This window comes from Solea solea, chromosome 10 (assembly GCF_958295425.1).
Source record: "Solea solea chromosome 10, fSolSol10.1, whole genome shotgun sequence".
Taxonomy (NCBI): domain Eukaryota; kingdom Metazoa; phylum Chordata; class Actinopteri; order Pleuronectiformes; family Soleidae; genus Solea; species Solea solea.
This window is the reverse complement of record NC_081143.1, coordinates 14837474-14854730: the sequence shown is the minus strand read 5'-3', so window position 1 is coordinate 14854730 and position 17257 is coordinate 14837474. Positions and strand designations below refer to the sequence as shown.

Here is a 17257-nt window from a genome sequence, read left to right as displayed (position 1 = left end):
CATACAAGTACACCTAATCAAAACAAGCCTGTAACAAAGGTGACATAGGATTAAGCTGTTATGGTTTATAGTTATACCACTGTTTATAATGGAAGCAGCCTTACAGAGGTGTCATAAACACAGCAGCAGAGAATAAAACAGAAACTGGAACTATAATTACAGCTGAGGCAAACTGCCAGGGGCTGTCTGATGACAGTATAGGTCAGTTGTTTCCAGCCTGAGTGTCAGGAGTCTCCACACAAATTTATTTGTTTGTTTGTTTGTTTGTTTGTTTGTTTGTTTGTTTATTTATTTATTGATTTATTTACTTACTTACTTACTTATTTGAGTAAGGACATTGCACATTAATTAACACCAAAGTGTCAATATGCCAGATTATAGCCATTGGCTAAATTATATATGCAGTTCCTAGGCAGGTTGATGGAGTAAGACAAAATATGCAGCATAAGTGCATACACTAAAAGGTAACAAAAACAAGTACAGGAAAAATACATAAACTTGACAATAACAATATCAACCTGCCTTCCACCATACCCAGGTGTGTATGAGAAGTTGAAATGATGACTGACTTTTGCATTTAACTATTATCAATAGGCTGAAAATACATTTTCTTGTTCATCACAGCCCTCACGGTCTTTTAGCAACACTCTTGCTACCTCAGTCTTACACATGAATTACTCTAGTATAGTTGTTAGCTCAGCAGTGATGGCAACTCGCTTGCTGAAATGCCTTCACTGTGAGTATCAGAAGGCGTGGTAGAAGAGCCTGATGTATGTTTTGTGAAGATAGACTTAAAAAACTAGCTGAGAAATTGCACTTTTGGGTTTTTTTCCCCCAGGAGTGGGAGAGGTCAGTTTATATTGTGCCTTATGGAGAAGCTGGATGGTTCTCCTCTCACTCCCTCAGTCACTGTTCATATTCTGTAAGTCACTGTGCTTTGGTAGTCACATTGTGTGAAACTAGACAAATATGTCTACGTTCTGGTGGAAAATCATGTATGAAGAGTGAAATTTGTGATGTGTAGGGCAAGTTGAAGATAGACTCTCACAACCTCTCTCCACTCTAGCTCTGAACCTTAACACGTAATACACACCAATGTAAAATTCTGGAATAAGCTGAAATGTCCTTGAATTTTTAAACCGTAACTGTGGGAAAGTTGTAAAGGCCATGGAAGAGCTGAGTTGAGGGATGAAAGTCTCACTATTTGTGAATCTTTTGAAGTTTAAGTGAAGCTTCTACAATGAAGCATGTGGAACCAGTAAGTCGTGGAATATTGGCGTGTGTGAACTTGTGTTTCAGTTCATTTGAATGAGGAACTTTCAAAACAGTTGAATATTTCTATTGTCTGTCAAATTCTGTGACCATTGTGTATGTAATACTCGTAAACCTGGTGTAACAGACTTTTTTCACAGCAGGTATTTGTCAACATGAAATTGTGTGACAAACACAGGTTTTACCAATGATGGTTCAGCTCCACGCTTAAGAGAACCCGGGTCATGCTTGTTCAAATGTGTATGGGTAGGTCATACTAAATACTTGACACTAATGTCTTTAGAACATTTTTTTTATTATTGTCTGAAGTGTTATTTTTCTACTGCATTCATTTTTTTTTTCTGTATTTTTTGGCTGTGTTTCAATAAGGTGACAGAGAAATAAGTAATATGTCATGGTCGTTAATGCGTAATGACACATGGTCACAAAGTTATATGGTAGGGATGCGCCGAAATGAAAATTGTTGGAAATCAGGAAACACTTGGCCGAAAATGAGAGAAAGTTTTTTTTTTTTTTTTTTATCTAATTTTGATGTTATGGCTGGGACTGTGTGTACTTACCTCACAAAAGTTAAGGCATTGCAATTGTATAGATTAATATTCATTCTTCAAAGAATAAATCAATTAAGAGACTATGAAAATATTTAGGAGGATCTCATCGAACATATCAGACAACAAGGGTGCATGCCCCTCATCTGCGCACCGCTCCTGCGCTGTGCACTTCTCCGTCTCCTAGCGGGCTCTCCTGGATTATTTAAAACATGTTGACAGACTCTTAAGTGTGTGCAGTTTGCTTTGGTTTCACTCCGTGGTCTGTCTCAACCTCTTTGTGTGGAAGACGCGTTAGTGCTGCAATTAAGGGAATAACGTCTTCTCTGGTGTGAAGTGAACATCGCGGGGAATTCATAATCCTGTGGATTTGCAGCGGCCTTTTGTTCTTCTTAGATTTAACCCAAAACTGATTTTGGTGGCAATGTTTTGGATATTTTTGGATATCTGGAGTTGAATCAATGCTAAAATAGCGAATTCCACCACCAAATTTTTTTTTTAAAGTATTGTAAAATATGTCTGTGTTATGTTGACTCTCACTGCACAGCCACACTCTATTGGACTCCTCCCCAAAGCCCTGAGCATTAAAGAAAGAAAAAGAGACACCAAACTGATTTGATCCTTCAGGCCCTCACCCTATTAGCTATTTAGATGCCCCTGATACGGAAACGCTGGATGAAAAAAGAGAGCACAAATGACAGAGGGATGAAGGGTCCTCCAGTTAATTAATATTGTATGAGGCAGACAACTCATCTCACACACACATGCATACAGACGCACGTTTGCTCCAGGTTTCTAGACGACTATCACAGGTTGATGGGAGAGTGGGTGGGGATTTCATTTCTTCTTTTTCTCTCTCTCATGCTTTCATTCATTCATTCATTCTGTCTGTGCTGGATCAGAGTATGTGGAGATAACACAAGCCCAAGGTCAGGGAGGAAGAGACAGTGGGAGACCTACATCCAATTTACATTAGCGATGAATGGGAAGAGGTGCAGGAAGGGTGGAGGTCGGGGTGGGGGGGGACTTGAGACAGGGACTGTGATCTCCTTGGGGCTCACGTGCGTGTGTGTGTGTGTTTGTGTTTGAAATGTTTGTATGTGTGTATGTGCGTGCTTGCTAGAGGTCTGTGATCTCCTGGCCTTTGTGATGGAGATGGGCCCGGCCGGTCTGACCCGATAATGACGCGACGCTCTAATAGCATTCATCCTTTCTGCTGCAAAACTGCTCAAGCGGAAAAGAGAGAGGAAGAGAGGAGGGGAGGGGGCAAGTGTGAGGGATAGATGTGGGAATGGAGGAGAGGAGGAAGAAGGGAGAGGAGAAGAAAAGGGGAGGCGAGGGGGTTAGCTAAGCTATGTTTGAGAAATGACATGGGGCACAAATCATTTGTTATCTTGGAATCAGGGCAGAGAGGCGGAGGAGGGGGTACCTTAAATGACTGTTACGGCATGTGTGTGTGTGTGTGTCTAAGTGTGGGTTTAGAGAATAGCATGAAGCCTGTGTGTTTGTGACAGTAAATGTGCTCTCTCTCGCTCGCTCTCTCTCTCTCTCTCTTGCTGTCTTTCTCTTTATCAGTGTATATTTGCTGTGGGCACTGGAGCATGGAAGGCTTCAGAACACTGGCCCAAAGGGGGACGGGACGCTGTGTCCAACACACACACACACTCACACACGCACATAGACGGTTACTTATCATACAGGGTCATTACAGCCCTCTAACTATATCCCTGGTAATCTGGTTTATATCAGCACCCATATTCACTGTACAATACTTAGCAGCCCATATCAATAGGGTACATGGGAATGACGAAGTAAGACGGAGAATGGGAGACTAATGGAAGGTTAAACCTCTGTTATATTGTGTCCTTAATGTTAAATGGGGATAACGATTTTGAATAAAATTTTTCTTGTGAAACCCGCTTTTAAATATTCTTTTTTCTGTATTAAGGGCAAAACAGGCCCTCCTGTGATGCAGCAGGGAGAGGACAATGGACGATCGCCTGCCTTTTGCTACAACTGCTCCAGAAAAGGACACTTTGGCCATGTGAGTATCACACTCCAGTTTTTATGCATGCCCCTGCTTGTCACGTAACAGATGCTGTCCAACATGTGTTACGCAGAAGTGAGCAGAAACTCTTTGCATTGATGATTTTGAAAGTTTACTCCTCTACACCACAGTTACACTGTAAATGTAGACAAATTTCTGTTCGCGAAAAAATTTATTTCATACCATCATCTTCAGGTTTACTCATTAGACTGGTTTTTAAAGTAATACCTTTGTTTACAATGACAATTCATACTCAACAGAATTTGTGAAAGGAATGGTGAATTCTTACAGTCTTTGTCCTCAATGTTTCTGTACACATTCTTATCACGGGATACTATGTCACTGATTAACATTTTTGTCTTTTTTTAATTTGATCATATTTGTGTTCATCTCAGGCATGTACACGGCAGAGGATGTTCAATGGTGTGTATGCCACCATCCCTTTCATCAGCCACTACGACACAGTAGAGGACATCAACCGCAGACAACACAGGTTAAAGATGAAGGTTAAGGGTAAGATAGAAACTTGAAGACACAAACTACTGCCCACCACTGTGATGCTGCTCTGGCACAAAACTCGGTAGACTTCGCTGAATAATGTCCAGGAAATTACGTCCTGACATTCTCTGAAATGTGATGATGAACATAGCAGAACATTGTCTGAGTGAGACACATTCAATCTTCATTGGATTCAGGTGAGGGGGAAGGCAATTAGCTTTGTGCACGCAGGACATGACACTTGACCAATCACTCACTCGGATTATACAGAATTTCTCCTGCTGTGTTCTCACATGAGCTCACTCCGAGATTATCCAGAGATTTGACTCGGGAGCTGGCAGGAGAATGTCCAGAGAATCTGTGGATTTCAGAAAGCAGCTACTGTCACAGTACCGCTCCTGCTGTCACAGCAAGATAAAATATCAGTATTGCTGTAATGCAGTGACAAAATCTGTGAGGGACCTAAAGCTTTTTTGCTTTCTTGCTGAGAGTTTCGTGAAGATGGATAGCATCGCTTACACAGACGTGAGAGCAGTAGCAATGGGCCCTTTGCATAGCAGCCACTTTGACGGGTCACATGAGGGAATGTCAAAATGGCTGTTGTGCAAATGTCCCTTTCCAGAAGAAAGTGAATGCTGACCAATCTCAGTAGTATTGTTTGTTTGACATCGCTGTTTGCCAAAATGACATTTTGACAGAGTTCATGATCCCCGCATGTTGAGAAAATTGGTCACAAAGTCCTTTGTGCTTCTGTTTTCCCCAGAACTGAAGAGAAATGGCTGCTTCTCTAACACCTGTGAGAACCCCGTCACACCAGAACCACCAAAGAAGAAACAGAAGCTCAACCATCATAAAAACAACCACACACACCACCAAACCTCTCAGAACCACAAACCCAGTCGCAGCCATATCTATTTTAATAATGATGATGATGATGACTTGACAATACCAAAAACAAATAAGTTCAGCAAGTGCAAACAACAACAAAGTACTAGCAATGTGAAACCATGGAAACCCAAGAGACCAGTGCCCACCTCAAGAGACCCATCAACTAAATTATTTTTGGATGAAGCGGATGACTTTCCCAGAGGGAGAGGCAAAGGACGCGGCATAGTGGGCAAAAAGAGCAACAAGAATAAGATGAAAACAAAGGAAGAACCAAAAGGTGGACAAAGAGACAGAAGACCAGACCATCTCTTTGGAGAGAAAAGGAAGAAGAATCAAGCCCGAAGAGTTTCTAACAAAAAATCTGCTGCATCAATGTATCCAACAGATGAAAACCTATTTATCATCAAACAGAGGAAACGCAGATAACATCTGTATATGTGAGGTGTGAGTGGCTGTTAGGGCTGTGCTCTTTCTGATCAATTTGTTCATAATATTTAGACACATGACTCTGGTCTCACTGCAGAAGTGCTCCTGATCTTTGTGTCAAAGGACAGGTTCAGTTGAAGTCTGTCTTAAAACAATGGCCAGCTGTGAGGACGACACCTGTGGCTCAGGACCCTCCTGACCAAGAAACAGCGGCAAGTCAACATGTCCATGGCGTACCGGGGTGATGATTCTTGCTCGGCTAAATGCGCTAACTTACCTGTGGAGGCGGGGAGTTGAGGCCTCTCCGACCCAGAGGATGGACTCCTCCCTCTAATGGAGAACATGTATAAAAACACCAAAGCTGTAGCTGCTCCACCATGCCCACCCACCAGCCACCTGCTGACCTTCTGGATGCTCCTCATAACCTGCGTGTCTGACCAATAACTGAGCTATATTTCTAATCGCATGGCGTTTGTTTACAATTTATGGTGGATTTGAGATTTGCCTTTGTGAACATGCGCCAAACCAGCTTCAAAATTAAACGATGTATCAAACTTCCATCAGACATGGACCAACAAAGTGGACTATTAGGTGTGAAAGCACTATTAGTCCTATACACTGAACCTTTAAAAGATCTCTTACTAAAGTACTGTCAGTGTAAAATGTTTATCTGAAACTAATGAGAAGCTTCATGTTTAATGTGTTAGACAAATTAAATTGAAGTATTGATTAATACAAACTTTTCTTTTCTGTTACACTGTGGATGACCAGACTAACACTGCCCAGGAAAAGGACGAGAGTAACACTGCTAAAGTCTTGGTTTTAGTCTTTATAACACATTCTTTCCACAAAATTATGATAACAGATTTTGTTCCCTATCACTTACACCGGAATTGTTTTTGTAAAGAAAGGATCATTTTAATTAAATGTAATGAAACCAACACTCATTTCTACAAGTTTTCGTTGGGTTTCCTTCCACAGTTCAAAAACATGTCGAGGTCAGTTGGACACCCAAAAATGACCGTAGGTGTGAATGTAAGAGTGAAGTGGTGGTAAGTCTCTTTATGTTGGCCCCACGATGGACTGGTGACCAGTCCAGGGAGTGACCCTGCTTTTCGCCCCTCACTGGGACTGGCTCCAGCAGCCCTCATATGGAGGATAAAGTGGTAGACCATGAGTGATTGAGATTTTCACCTGTTCTTGTATGATTTGGATATCCATCTTGTCATTTACCACCTCTCTGCAGCCCTGACAGGTGTAACTTTTACCTACCCACAGTTTAAAGTCGGTTAGTCTTATTTGTTGTGGTTACGTGATAACACAATAAAAAACTGTTTAAAGCTGATAAGGAACGTCCCCACCTAACATCAGGTGACAGTTCTGAAACTGGCTAACAAGGTAAAGGAAAACTTACTGATGTCTTAGAAAACTAACCAAAAGAGTTTAACAACATAGTTTCTGGTTACCTGTGTGCAAAAATAAAACTTTAATCTGCCCTGTCTGACTTAGTTCTGTGATTCTTGAAGTGATGTCACATTAGTTGAGTGCTTAATTTCAGAACTGTTGGTTATGAATATGCAGCCTTTAACCATAGTTCCTATAGCATTGTATGTAGTATAATTAGTATAAATGATACATAATTTGCTTTGCAACCAGGGATAAAGGGGTGCTGATAGGTTCTGATAAATATAATTTTAAATAATGGTGCCAATGCCATCATAATCAATATGGTTATAAGCAGCTTTAAAGTTAATGCTATGAATCTCTCTGAATTCTGAGTCTCATCACAAATAAACAGCAGTATTTATTACATATTTATTCATACTAACAAGATGGCAAACAATTTGATGTTTTAATGACGTACTGTATAAATATTATGTAGCACAAAATGGAAATCAACTAAAACAGCTAACTCTAACTCCTTAAAGTAGAAATGGACTTGAATAAATCTGCTTTCTATCATGCTTGATATTGTAAAGTAAAGAAGAGAAAAAATCATTAGAAGACAAAAACTACACAGCATTTTTCGGTCCGTGTCAATTCAGCAGTCTGTAAACTCAACAATAGTCCCCTAAACGCCTCATTTCACTGTAATTACAACATTTGCGACCATCACCTGAAGGCTTCAGCGGTGAAACTCGTGACGCTTTACGTCGCCACGCCTCCTTACCAAAGGGCCCGCCCTTTCCTTTGGTTCTAACCATTCGCCGTCTTTCAATGTAAGGAAGGGCGGTGACAAACCGCCACAGCGTCTTCCGGACCCTGTCAGTAAAAAGGTTTCCGGGTCAGAGTCGCATCACTCATCGCCAAGTACTTTATTCTGAACTTCGCCGAACGAGAATCTTTGAGAATAATGACCAGCGATTTGTCCTCAACCGGTGACACCGAGCTGGACCAGTGTGTAGCTCAGTGGCTTCAGTATGACAAGGTAAGCAGACGACGGCTAACAGGCTAGCTCAGCGCGTGTGCTGCTGCTGTTGTCACTGTCACACATGGAGGCTCATAAACGATATTTATTTATGTATTATTAAACCTTTATTTAACCAGGCAGAACAGATTAAGATTAACACATTTTTATTTACAACGGTGGCCTGGCAAAAGGCAGCGCCTTTAAACTATAAGGGGCCATAAACTAATTTAGATTTAAAACAAACTTGACAATATAGACTTAGTATATATGTATGTGTGTATATGTATATATATATATGTATGTGTGTGTATATGTATATATATATATATATATATATATATATGTATATGTGTATATATATATATATATATATATATGTATATGTGTATATATATATATATATATATATATATATATATATATATATATATATATATATATATGTGTGTACACACATATATAAAGTTTGCTTATTGAACCAAATTTAAAAAAGACTATAATATTACGGATGCAGCATAAAATTTCGAGTTTGGATAAGAGTTAGGAGTTCTCATTTTAAACACAATTACTCTAGTTCTTTTGAGGGAACCATTCATGACTATTAAGTCTTAGAACACAGAGCATTTAGGCTGCTTTTTTCTATTACTATATTAAAACGTATACACTGAGGCAATGTGATGAAATTTCTTTTTTTTTTTTAAATTTTCACCAACTATACAAACACATCTGAGCAAAAACTATTTGTGAAACTCAGAAACATATCACATTTAAAGGTTCGCTTGGAACAAAAATAGAAGAAAATCTATTTTGTGACTTCTGCACAAGTATCACTACTCCTGTTTTTTTTTATAAAATATAAATATATAAAATTATTCATAACCTTGAGACAACAACATGAAAAAAAAATTGTACCCACAGCAATTTACCAAGGATGCACCTGTGGCACAGATCCATGCCACATGAGCACTAAAGGGTTAAGAGACGTGGGATGTCACCAATCAGGTCATATTAGAGAATGGACCCAGATTCATCAGCCTTGAGATAACTGAATTAGTGCTGTTGAGTGAACAGGAGTCATGTGGACCCACTTACACTGACTGGCATGTGGGCCCTATTGTATCTGTTCTGATTCTTCTTCTTTTTCATCTTTTTCTTTTTGAGTGCACTCTTGAGGGCCTTTCCATGCACATGAAAAACACATTTTCACATTTTCACATTTTGTGTTCCCACTAGCAATGCAGCAGAGTACATTTAATTCACAAGATTATTCATCATATTTATTAAAGGAAACTGATTTTTTCTCAATCCTCAATGGCCATTTGCCCAGCAGCCATCTTGTCATGTTTTAGCAGGAAAGGTACAGGTTCCACTGAACACATTAACAGTGGGTCTGTTCAATCTAAAAAAAATCTATCATTTGACTTAGAGCTGAAACAGAGATTTTTTTCCTTCCCCCTCAGAACCCCAAAACAGCATCTTTGGTGCAGGACCTGGTGAAGGAGGGAGCAGTTGAGGAGCTGAAGAAATGTTTCTCCTCCAGGATGGAGTTTGGTACAGCAGGTCTGAGAGCAGCCATGGGCCCTGGCATATCTCGTATGAATGACCTCACCATCATCCAGACCACCCAGGTTGGTAATTAAACAATTTCTAGTTTAACTTGAGCAAGTTGCGTGGAAAGTTAGTCATATACATTATCAAGTGCTTTCTCAGTGTTGACTGCATAGTTTTCATACCACCATCTGTTTTACCCTTTCGTTTAGACCCAATGCAACTACTTGTCTCTCTGGTTTCCTGTCAGAGTTGCTCTACTGCATATTAAAACACACTTGTTGACACAGATGTTTAATTACTTGAAAGGGTTTCTGTCGCTACCTCGAGGCGAGTTTCAAGAACCTGAAGGAGCGCGGTGTGGTGATTGGTTATGACGCTCGGGCTCACCCTCCCAGCGGTGGCAGCAGCAAACGCTTTGCCAGCCTGGCTGCAGCTGTTTTCATCAGTCGAGGGGTTCCTGTGCACCTCTTCTCTGGCATCACCCCAACGCCATTTGTGGTAATCCATTGTATTACTAATGTGTCCACATTATTTCATTTCTTGTTACAGATGGGGATAATAAAACACCTTTAAACCAGGACTACTAAGAAAAAGGGACTACTTTTGCATTTTAAATATGTTTAAGTTTTCCTTGTGCAAGTAAATAAAAAAAAAAAAACATCTTCTGATGTCAGGTCTGTTTGTCCTTTGTCATGTTTGTTAAGTTTGAGGCTGCAGGGGCAAATTCCAGTCAAAAACCCTTTCCTTTTGTGTACTGTACTGCATGTTGCCTAATTTGCACATACTGTACATTTATAGCTATAGGCTACTTGGTACATGTCTTTGTGTGAATGTGAAATTGTTGAGTGTATTGAAATTAATTAATATGTTATTCTGTCTCCCTGCAGCCTTTTACTGTTTCCTACCTGGGTCTGTGTGCAGGTATCATGGTGACTGCCTCTCACAACCCCAAACAGGACAATGGCTACAAGGTAAAAAAAATTGTTTCTGGATCTGGCTGCTCGTTAACATGTTAAGCTTGTTGATAAAAAGTATGTGATTCATTAGTTTTTGTTCACTGTTGCATCTGCTGTTTTATCTGTCTCAGGTTTACTGGGAGAACGGTGCCCAGATTGTGTCTCCCCATGACAAAGGAATCGCTCAGACCATAGAGGAGAACCTGGAGCCTTGGCCTGAGTCCTGGAATGCAGAGGAGGCACTGAAGAGCCCTTTGCTTAAAGACCCATACCAGGATATTCACATGCAGTACTTCAAAGCCATCCAGAACCACTGTCACCACAGGTGCTCCAAAGATAACATGACATATTGAGCTGCATATACATTTAAAATGCCTGGGGCTTAGAACAGCATGTATTGAAAAGAGAGAAACTGATATGTTACGGCAGAAGAGTGTTATGTCTGTGCCCTGACTTAGTATGTTTGAGTACATACGAAAAAATCAGTGTTGTTGTGGCTAAACAGTGTTTCGAATTTAACTTCTGTTTCCACAGGGACATAAACAAGAGTTCAGAGGTGAAAATTGTGCATACATCTGTGCACGGTGTTGGTCATGAGTTCGTCCAGTCAGCTTTCAAAGCCTTTGACCTTCAGCCGCCATTTGCTGTGGAGGAGCAGAAAGATCCAGATCCTGAATTTCCCACCGTTAAATATCCCAATCCTGAGGAGGGAGAGGGGGTCCTGGTATGTAGTGACCCTCACACAGTCATTCATCACATTGTACTGTAGATGCTGTATTTTGGTTCGCGGGTGTGACGTGTCCCTGTGTGTTTGCAGACATTGTCGTTTGCACTGGCAGAGAAGGAGGGGGCCACTGTGGTTTTGGCAAATGATCCTGATGCTGATCGTCTGGCCATTGCTGAAAAGCAAGAGAGGTGTGTGTGTGTGTGTGTGTGTGTGTGTGTGTGTGTGTGTGTGTGTGTGTGTGTGTGTGTGTGTGTGTGTGTGTGTGTGTGTGTGTGTGTGTGTGTGTGTGTGTGTGTGTGTGTGTGTGTGTGTGTGTGTGTGTGTGTGTGTGTGTGTGTGTGTGTGTGTGTGTGTGTGTGTGTGTGTGTGTGTGTGTGTGTGTGTGTGTGTGTGTGTGTGTGTGTGTGTGTGTGTGTGTGTGTGTGTGTGTGTGTGTGTGTGTGTGTGTGTGTGTGTGTGTGTGTGTGTGTGTGTGTGTGTGTGTGTGTGTGTGTATTTAATATTGTCATTTATAATATAGATGTTGGATCTTTGATCATTTTGCTCAAAAGCTTTTAAATGTATCTGAATTGATGAGGAAGTTAAATACTGAGTTCAAAATGGTGGAGAAACCAGCCTCCGTGAAAGCCTGTGAAATATTTAATGTTTTTAACATTTTGGTTTTTTGCTTTATTATATAGACATGATTCATTCTGCAGGTTTTATAACTTATAAATTGCAGTTTTCAAGCCTTCGTAATGTGTTAAGCCTACAAAAATTAATCCTTCAAAATACCTCATTAATTATAATGTGAATTAAATTAAATTAATTCCTTGTCGGATGGATCATGCTCCTATAAACTTACTCAGGGCTGCAGTTAAACTGAGGTCAGGTCCTTGACACAAACACATCATTATCATGACATTGGAAATGAGCTTGTGTTTGTTTGCACGACTGTATTTCCATAACCTCTGCATGTGTCTTCCTGTGTCAGCGGACAGTGGCGAGTGTTCAGCGGTAATGAGCTGGGAGCGTTGCTTGGTTGGTGGATGTTCCACTGCTGGAAACAGCAAAACTCTGACGCAGACGCAGTTAAAGACCTCTACATGCTGGCAAGCACCGTCTCGTCAAAGATACTGCGTGCCATCGCTCTCAAGGAAGGCTTCCACTTTGAGGTAATGCAATCATTCAGGAAAAAAATCTTGACAGCAGAAAAGCAACATTAAAACTCGTGCATGCTGCATGATGAAGGGTATACACTGCTGTTATTATTTTATAGAGCACGTTGAAACTCATCTCAGTCTGTGAGTGTCTGAGGGCCTGTATTGCACAATGCATTTCCGCCTCTTCTCATAAATGACTCATTAAAGGCTTTCGGTAATAGTACTTTCAAGACAACATGGAAAGAATCTGCTTTGAAGGGATATCAACACTTCAGTTAATAAATGGACTCTGCGAGGGGAAAGCTTCACCTTTTGGAAATGTTGCCAAAGTAAATATATGAAATCACACTTCTCACCCACCACTTCCACTGTTTGGACAGGAAACATTGACAGGTTTCAAGTGGATGGGAAACAGAGCCAGAGACCTTTTGGACCAGGGCAAGAGTGTTCTTTTTGCTTTTGAAGAGGCCATAGGTATGTGTACACACACACACACACACGCACAAATGAATGTAATTAATGTCCAGTGGCACAACTACAGGGGTATGAATCTAATAGATCCTTTGTTGCATCACATTCCTTAACACAGATAATGATTTCCACGATGTCACTTCATTAAATACAGCTTAATTAAGTTTGACCTGCCTAAACATATGCATGTGAAGAACACATAAGGCGTTTCTCTAGATGGTGCTCACTATTTTACAGCCTCAGTATCAAAGCCAGGGATTTGGATATCTGTTCTTTCAGATCTGTACTAAAAACGTTTTTATTATAAGTTCACGGTAGCATTAGCTGTGTATAGAGTATTGCAGTAGGAGTCATAGGTCCTTCTGGTGTTATAGTCAAACCAGCTTGACCTTGAGCTTCACAGTGTCCATTTATAAGCGTATATTTCCTTTCCATTGTACAGTCTGGGTTATTGTTTAAAGGAAAACATTAATCATTCAAATCAGTATATGAACACAGCAAACTTGTGTCAACTCAGGACACAACTTTGCTCAGGACACAGTTTTTTGTAGCCTACATTCAAATGTCAAACTGGGTTAAAGATCATTTGGGGTTAATATAACACATGCACACTCCAACACACACACCAATTAATTTAGAGAATTAGAATTTAGAGCATTTCCGCATAACATGATTATGTTCCTGTAATTGGAATCACTTGCCCTTGCACACACTGTTGGATAAAGAAGCACGTGACTGCACCAGCTGGAGATTGACTTACAGATGGGGCATAAAAGTGAAAGTGTGTGTCTGTGTATGTTGCAGGGTATATGTGTAGTCCCTCCGTATTGGACAAGGATGGAGTGAGTGCTGCAGCCATAGCAGGAGAGATGATTTCCTATCTGGCCACTAAAAACACCAGCCTCTCTCAAAAGCTCACTTCAGTCTTTGAACAGTAAGACACATCATTTACACGTCATTTGACTTATCTGCTTGTACCCCAGTGAGCTACAACCGTTTACCCCGAAAACAGTCATCTCATTTTAATCATCTGATTGTCAGGTATGGCTACCACATTAGTAAGAACTCCTACTTCATCTGCCATGATCAGAAAGTGATTTGCACCTTGTTCGAGCGCCTGCGCAGCTACGGTGGCCAGAAGGACTCGTATCCCACTGAATGTGGCCGCTTCTCCATTTCTACTATAAGAGACCTGACCACCGGCTACGACAGCAACCAACCTGATAAGAAAGCTGTAAGGGCGCAAACTCACACATGTACAGTTACACTAACTTTTACTCGACACTAGAACAACACTAAAGCTTCAGTATCCTCCCACATTTCTGACATTTGTCTATAAGTTAACCATTTTATCCATAGTGCAGTACCCGTACCCATTCTCTTGTATTTCTTATCCATAAAACATCAGAGATGCACTGCACACACTTAGTGAGTCACCTGCTAATTCTGAAGCTTGCCAAGAACCCATTGCACAATTTTGCAATTTACTGACAGGCATTCCTTGCATTTATAAAGGGATAGATGTCTGCCATCTGCCAGGTTTTTTTTGTTAGTCATTAAAATCTAACTGTATCAAGAACAGCATTTATATTGGTGGAAAAATTTATAACAGATAGTAACATTGACAAACTGAAAGAAAATTATTGCAGACATGAGCGTGCAAAATTACAAAGGTGATTGTTTTTATGATTGTAAAGTGCTGTAGGACTTTTTCATTCATTAAAACTGAATTTGATATTCACTAAATTGCATAATCTAGCTCCAGTGTGGATATGAAATTGTGCTGCTAATCCTTCAAATGACAGTTTGAAGCTCTTCCATGTGTTCATGTGCCACTCCCTCCTCTCCTGCCTCAGGTCCTTCCCACCTCCAGTTCCAGTCAGATGATCACCTTTACCTTCTCTAATGGGGGCGTGGCCACCATGAGGACCAGTGGCACTGAGCCAAAAATTAAATACTACACTGAGCTCTGTGCTGCTCCTGGTAACAGGTAGGTTATTATAGAGAGCAGAGCAACAACAACAAACGTGTGTGAGGCTTCATTATCAGTTACTGTGTTGATTGTTTTCTTTTAAGAATACTATACTATAAGAAATGAGTTTCCTGAAACTCAAGTAGTCACCCACTTCTCCAAAACCAGAACATGTTTAACTTACTTTTATAAAAAGCGGCGAAAATCAGCATATTCTCTTATTGGTAAATATGATGAAACTGTTAATTCATTGGGCATTAAATGGAAATCTTTACTTTGACACAGTTGTCCCATACCATTTTATAATTCCCTTCCTTCTCTCCACATCTTCAACAGCGATTTGACACATCTGAAGAAGGAACTGGACGACCTGGTTGACGCCATTGTTGAACACTTCTTTGAGCCGCAGAAAAATAATTTGCAGCCTAAGCCTCAGTAGCATTCATTCAGTACTAGTTTGAACTAAACATCCCTGACTTGCATTTCACACAATGTCTTAATTTCTCCAGATGGTATTTTTGACTTCATACAGGCTTTGTTTTGCTTTATAACCACATTGATGACACTTTTACCGCACAACACTGTTTATCTGCTATTTCAACATGCAACAGGAATACTGATACTGATCTACCAGGTTAATGGTTGCCTGTGACTTATTTGTTTAGCCATACATGTTAGTGAAGGGTCCAGATTCATTGTCAGTAAACATCACTATTACCATTCCTGAACCTGACTGTGTTAAATACAGGTTCCTGTAGATTTACTTCTATTTAACATGTGCCATTCCACACTGTGCTTTATGAAGAGTTACTATAGAATGTATATGAGACATTGTAAACAGCTGTTGAACACTTATAATGTAATATCTAATTTAATACGAGAGTATACCCGAGAGAATATTTAAAGTTTTTAAATCCTGCCATGGTGAAAGTTGGCAGTTTGTAATTATGACTGCACATGGGTGAGAATGGGTATCATGCATTGCAACTAGTAAAGTTTATTTGTATGAAATCTGTGAGTGGTGCTATTACAAGTAGCTTTACATGAATAAGTCCATAAATAAAAAAACAACTTGACACAATTTTTCTTCATGTCGGAAAGTACTGTTGTATCGATACAACATTTTGAAAGGTCCTTCAGCAGGTGAGCAGCCATTTTGGATATTAAAGAGTAGGACAAATACAGGTGCTGATATTGACATTAGTGTTCCACTCTAGGTCTACAAGTACTAAAGTCCTGTTTTTGTTTTTATTTATTAATTTGGGCATCAATTTAACTCTCTAAAAATGCACATGCACCCCCTATTTATTTTATTTAGTAATGCCTTTAGGATAAAATGGTAGTGCTCCTGTAATATTTGGGTGTTTTCTTGCATATGAGAGTTATTTTCTCAAGTGCAACAAGCTTCCTGGCTAAATAAAATGGGGGATGCATATCTAGGCAGCTGTAAAACCAGCTCTGCTGAAATATGCACCCTTCGACCCTGCTCGAACCCAGGTCTTCTTGCTGCAAAGGGAAGAGTGCTAACCACAACACCAACCATGTGGCCCTGTCTTCATGCTTATGAGAGTTAATGTCACATGAGTAACAAGCTTCCTGACTAAATGAAATGGGGGGTGCATATATCAGCAGCTGTGAAACCAGCTCTGCTGAAAAATGCACCCCCTGTTTATTTTATTTTGTAGAGTGTTTGTGATGAAATGGTGGTGCGCATGTTACATTTGGATGTCTTCTTACAAATGAGAATTAATTCCACATGTGTAACAAGCTTCCTGGCTAAATTAAATAAGGGATGCAAAACTTGGCAGCTGTAAAACCAGCTTTGCCAAAAAAATGCACCCCGTTTATTTTATTTTGTGGAGTATTGGAGATAAAATGGTGGTGCTCATGTTATATTTGGATGTATTCTTGCATGTATGAGCATTTATGTGTAAAGAGTTTCCTGGCAAAAAAAAAATGGGGGCAAACATTTGGCGCAAATAGTCATAACAGAACACCGGCAGCGCACGAATGGAGCACGCATTTGCCATGTCTCCTTCTGACTACGGAGAGGAGAGACAGAGCAGGGAGGTGGAGCCGGCCGGTTTCTTCTAAAATTAACTCTGTGAAGAGACCGCTCACGCTCTCGCTACGTGCATGCATGTTGTTGCTCTCTCACACTTCTACCGCTTAACTCATCAAGCAGGACTAACCGTGGACAGGTAAGAAGACTGGCAGACTCGGCAAATAACATTTATTTATTGGATCGATTTAGTTTTTTACGCTACCTCGTGCGTAAAGGTGGCATGTTTCGTGCGTAAAAATCTAAGCCGGTGAAACTGGGCATGTGAATGTGCGCTTCTTGGAGAT

General features: G+C 40.3%; 3 protein-coding genes across 6 annotated transcripts in view; all 3 read left to right on the top strand.

Moving 5' to 3' along the window:
- The window catches only part of zcchc7 (zinc finger, CCHC domain containing 7), a 53132-nt gene extending 46512 nt beyond the window's left edge, over positions 1 to 6620 (top strand). The window contains exons 7-9 of the mRNA XM_058640179.1: positions 3769 to 3864; positions 4263 to 4380; positions 5129 to 6620. Of these exons, the coding sequence (XP_058496162.1) occupies positions 3769 to 3864; positions 4263 to 4380; positions 5129 to 5679 (765 nt within the window). The 3' untranslated portion in view covers positions 5680 to 6620. The remainder of the gene's footprint in view (positions 1 to 3768; positions 3865 to 4262; positions 4381 to 5128) is intronic.
- Positions 6621 to 7919: 1299 nt separating this feature from the next.
- pgm2 (phosphoglucomutase 2) lies at positions 7920 to 15989 on the top strand. Of its 2 annotated transcripts, XR_009241528.1 has the most exons (14): positions 7920 to 8107; positions 9550 to 9717; positions 9947 to 10138; positions 10528 to 10611; positions 10728 to 10921; positions 11131 to 11320; positions 11414 to 11511; positions 12297 to 12477; positions 12846 to 12939; positions 13741 to 13870; positions 13978 to 14170; positions 14793 to 14926; positions 15245 to 15700; positions 15750 to 15989. XR_009241528.1 is itself a non-coding variant. In XM_058641746.1 (13 exons), the coding sequence occupies exons 1-13, from the start codon at positions 8033 to 8035 to the stop codon at positions 15345 to 15347; spliced, it is 1836 nt and encodes a 611-aa protein (XP_058497729.1). In that variant the 5' UTR covers positions 7920 to 8032; the 3' UTR covers positions 15348 to 15989. The 2 variants fall into 2 exon arrangements, 1 of the variants encoding a protein (XP_058497729.1); XM_058641746.1 differs by having other exon boundaries at positions 15245 to 15989.
- A 1032-nt stretch (positions 15990 to 17021) lies between these two features.
- tbc1d1 (TBC1 (tre-2/USP6, BUB2, cdc16) domain family, member 1) overlaps positions 17022 to 17257 on the top strand; it is a 43986-nt gene continuing 43750 nt past the window's right edge. For all 3 annotated transcript variants that reach the window (XM_058640505.1, XM_058640504.1, XM_058640503.1), the window contains exon 1: positions 17022 to 17109. The gene's annotated coding sequence lies outside the window, so the exon portion shown is untranslated. The remainder of the gene's footprint in view (positions 17110 to 17257) is intronic.

Bases quoted from the DNA above. Each gene is read 5' to 3' on its own strand.
- pgm2 (XM_058641746.1), top strand. From the start codon at position 8,033: ATGACCAGCGATTTGTCCTCAACCGGTGACACCGAGCTGGACCAGTGT. The intron at 8,108-9,549 runs GTAAGCAGACGA...CTTCCCCCTCAG, and splicing joins AGTGGCTTCAGTATGACAAG to AACCCCAAAACAGCATCTTT. The intron at 12,478-12,845 runs GTAATGCAATCA...CTGTTTGGACAG, and splicing joins AGGAAGGCTTCCACTTTGAG to GAAACATTGACAGGTTTCAA.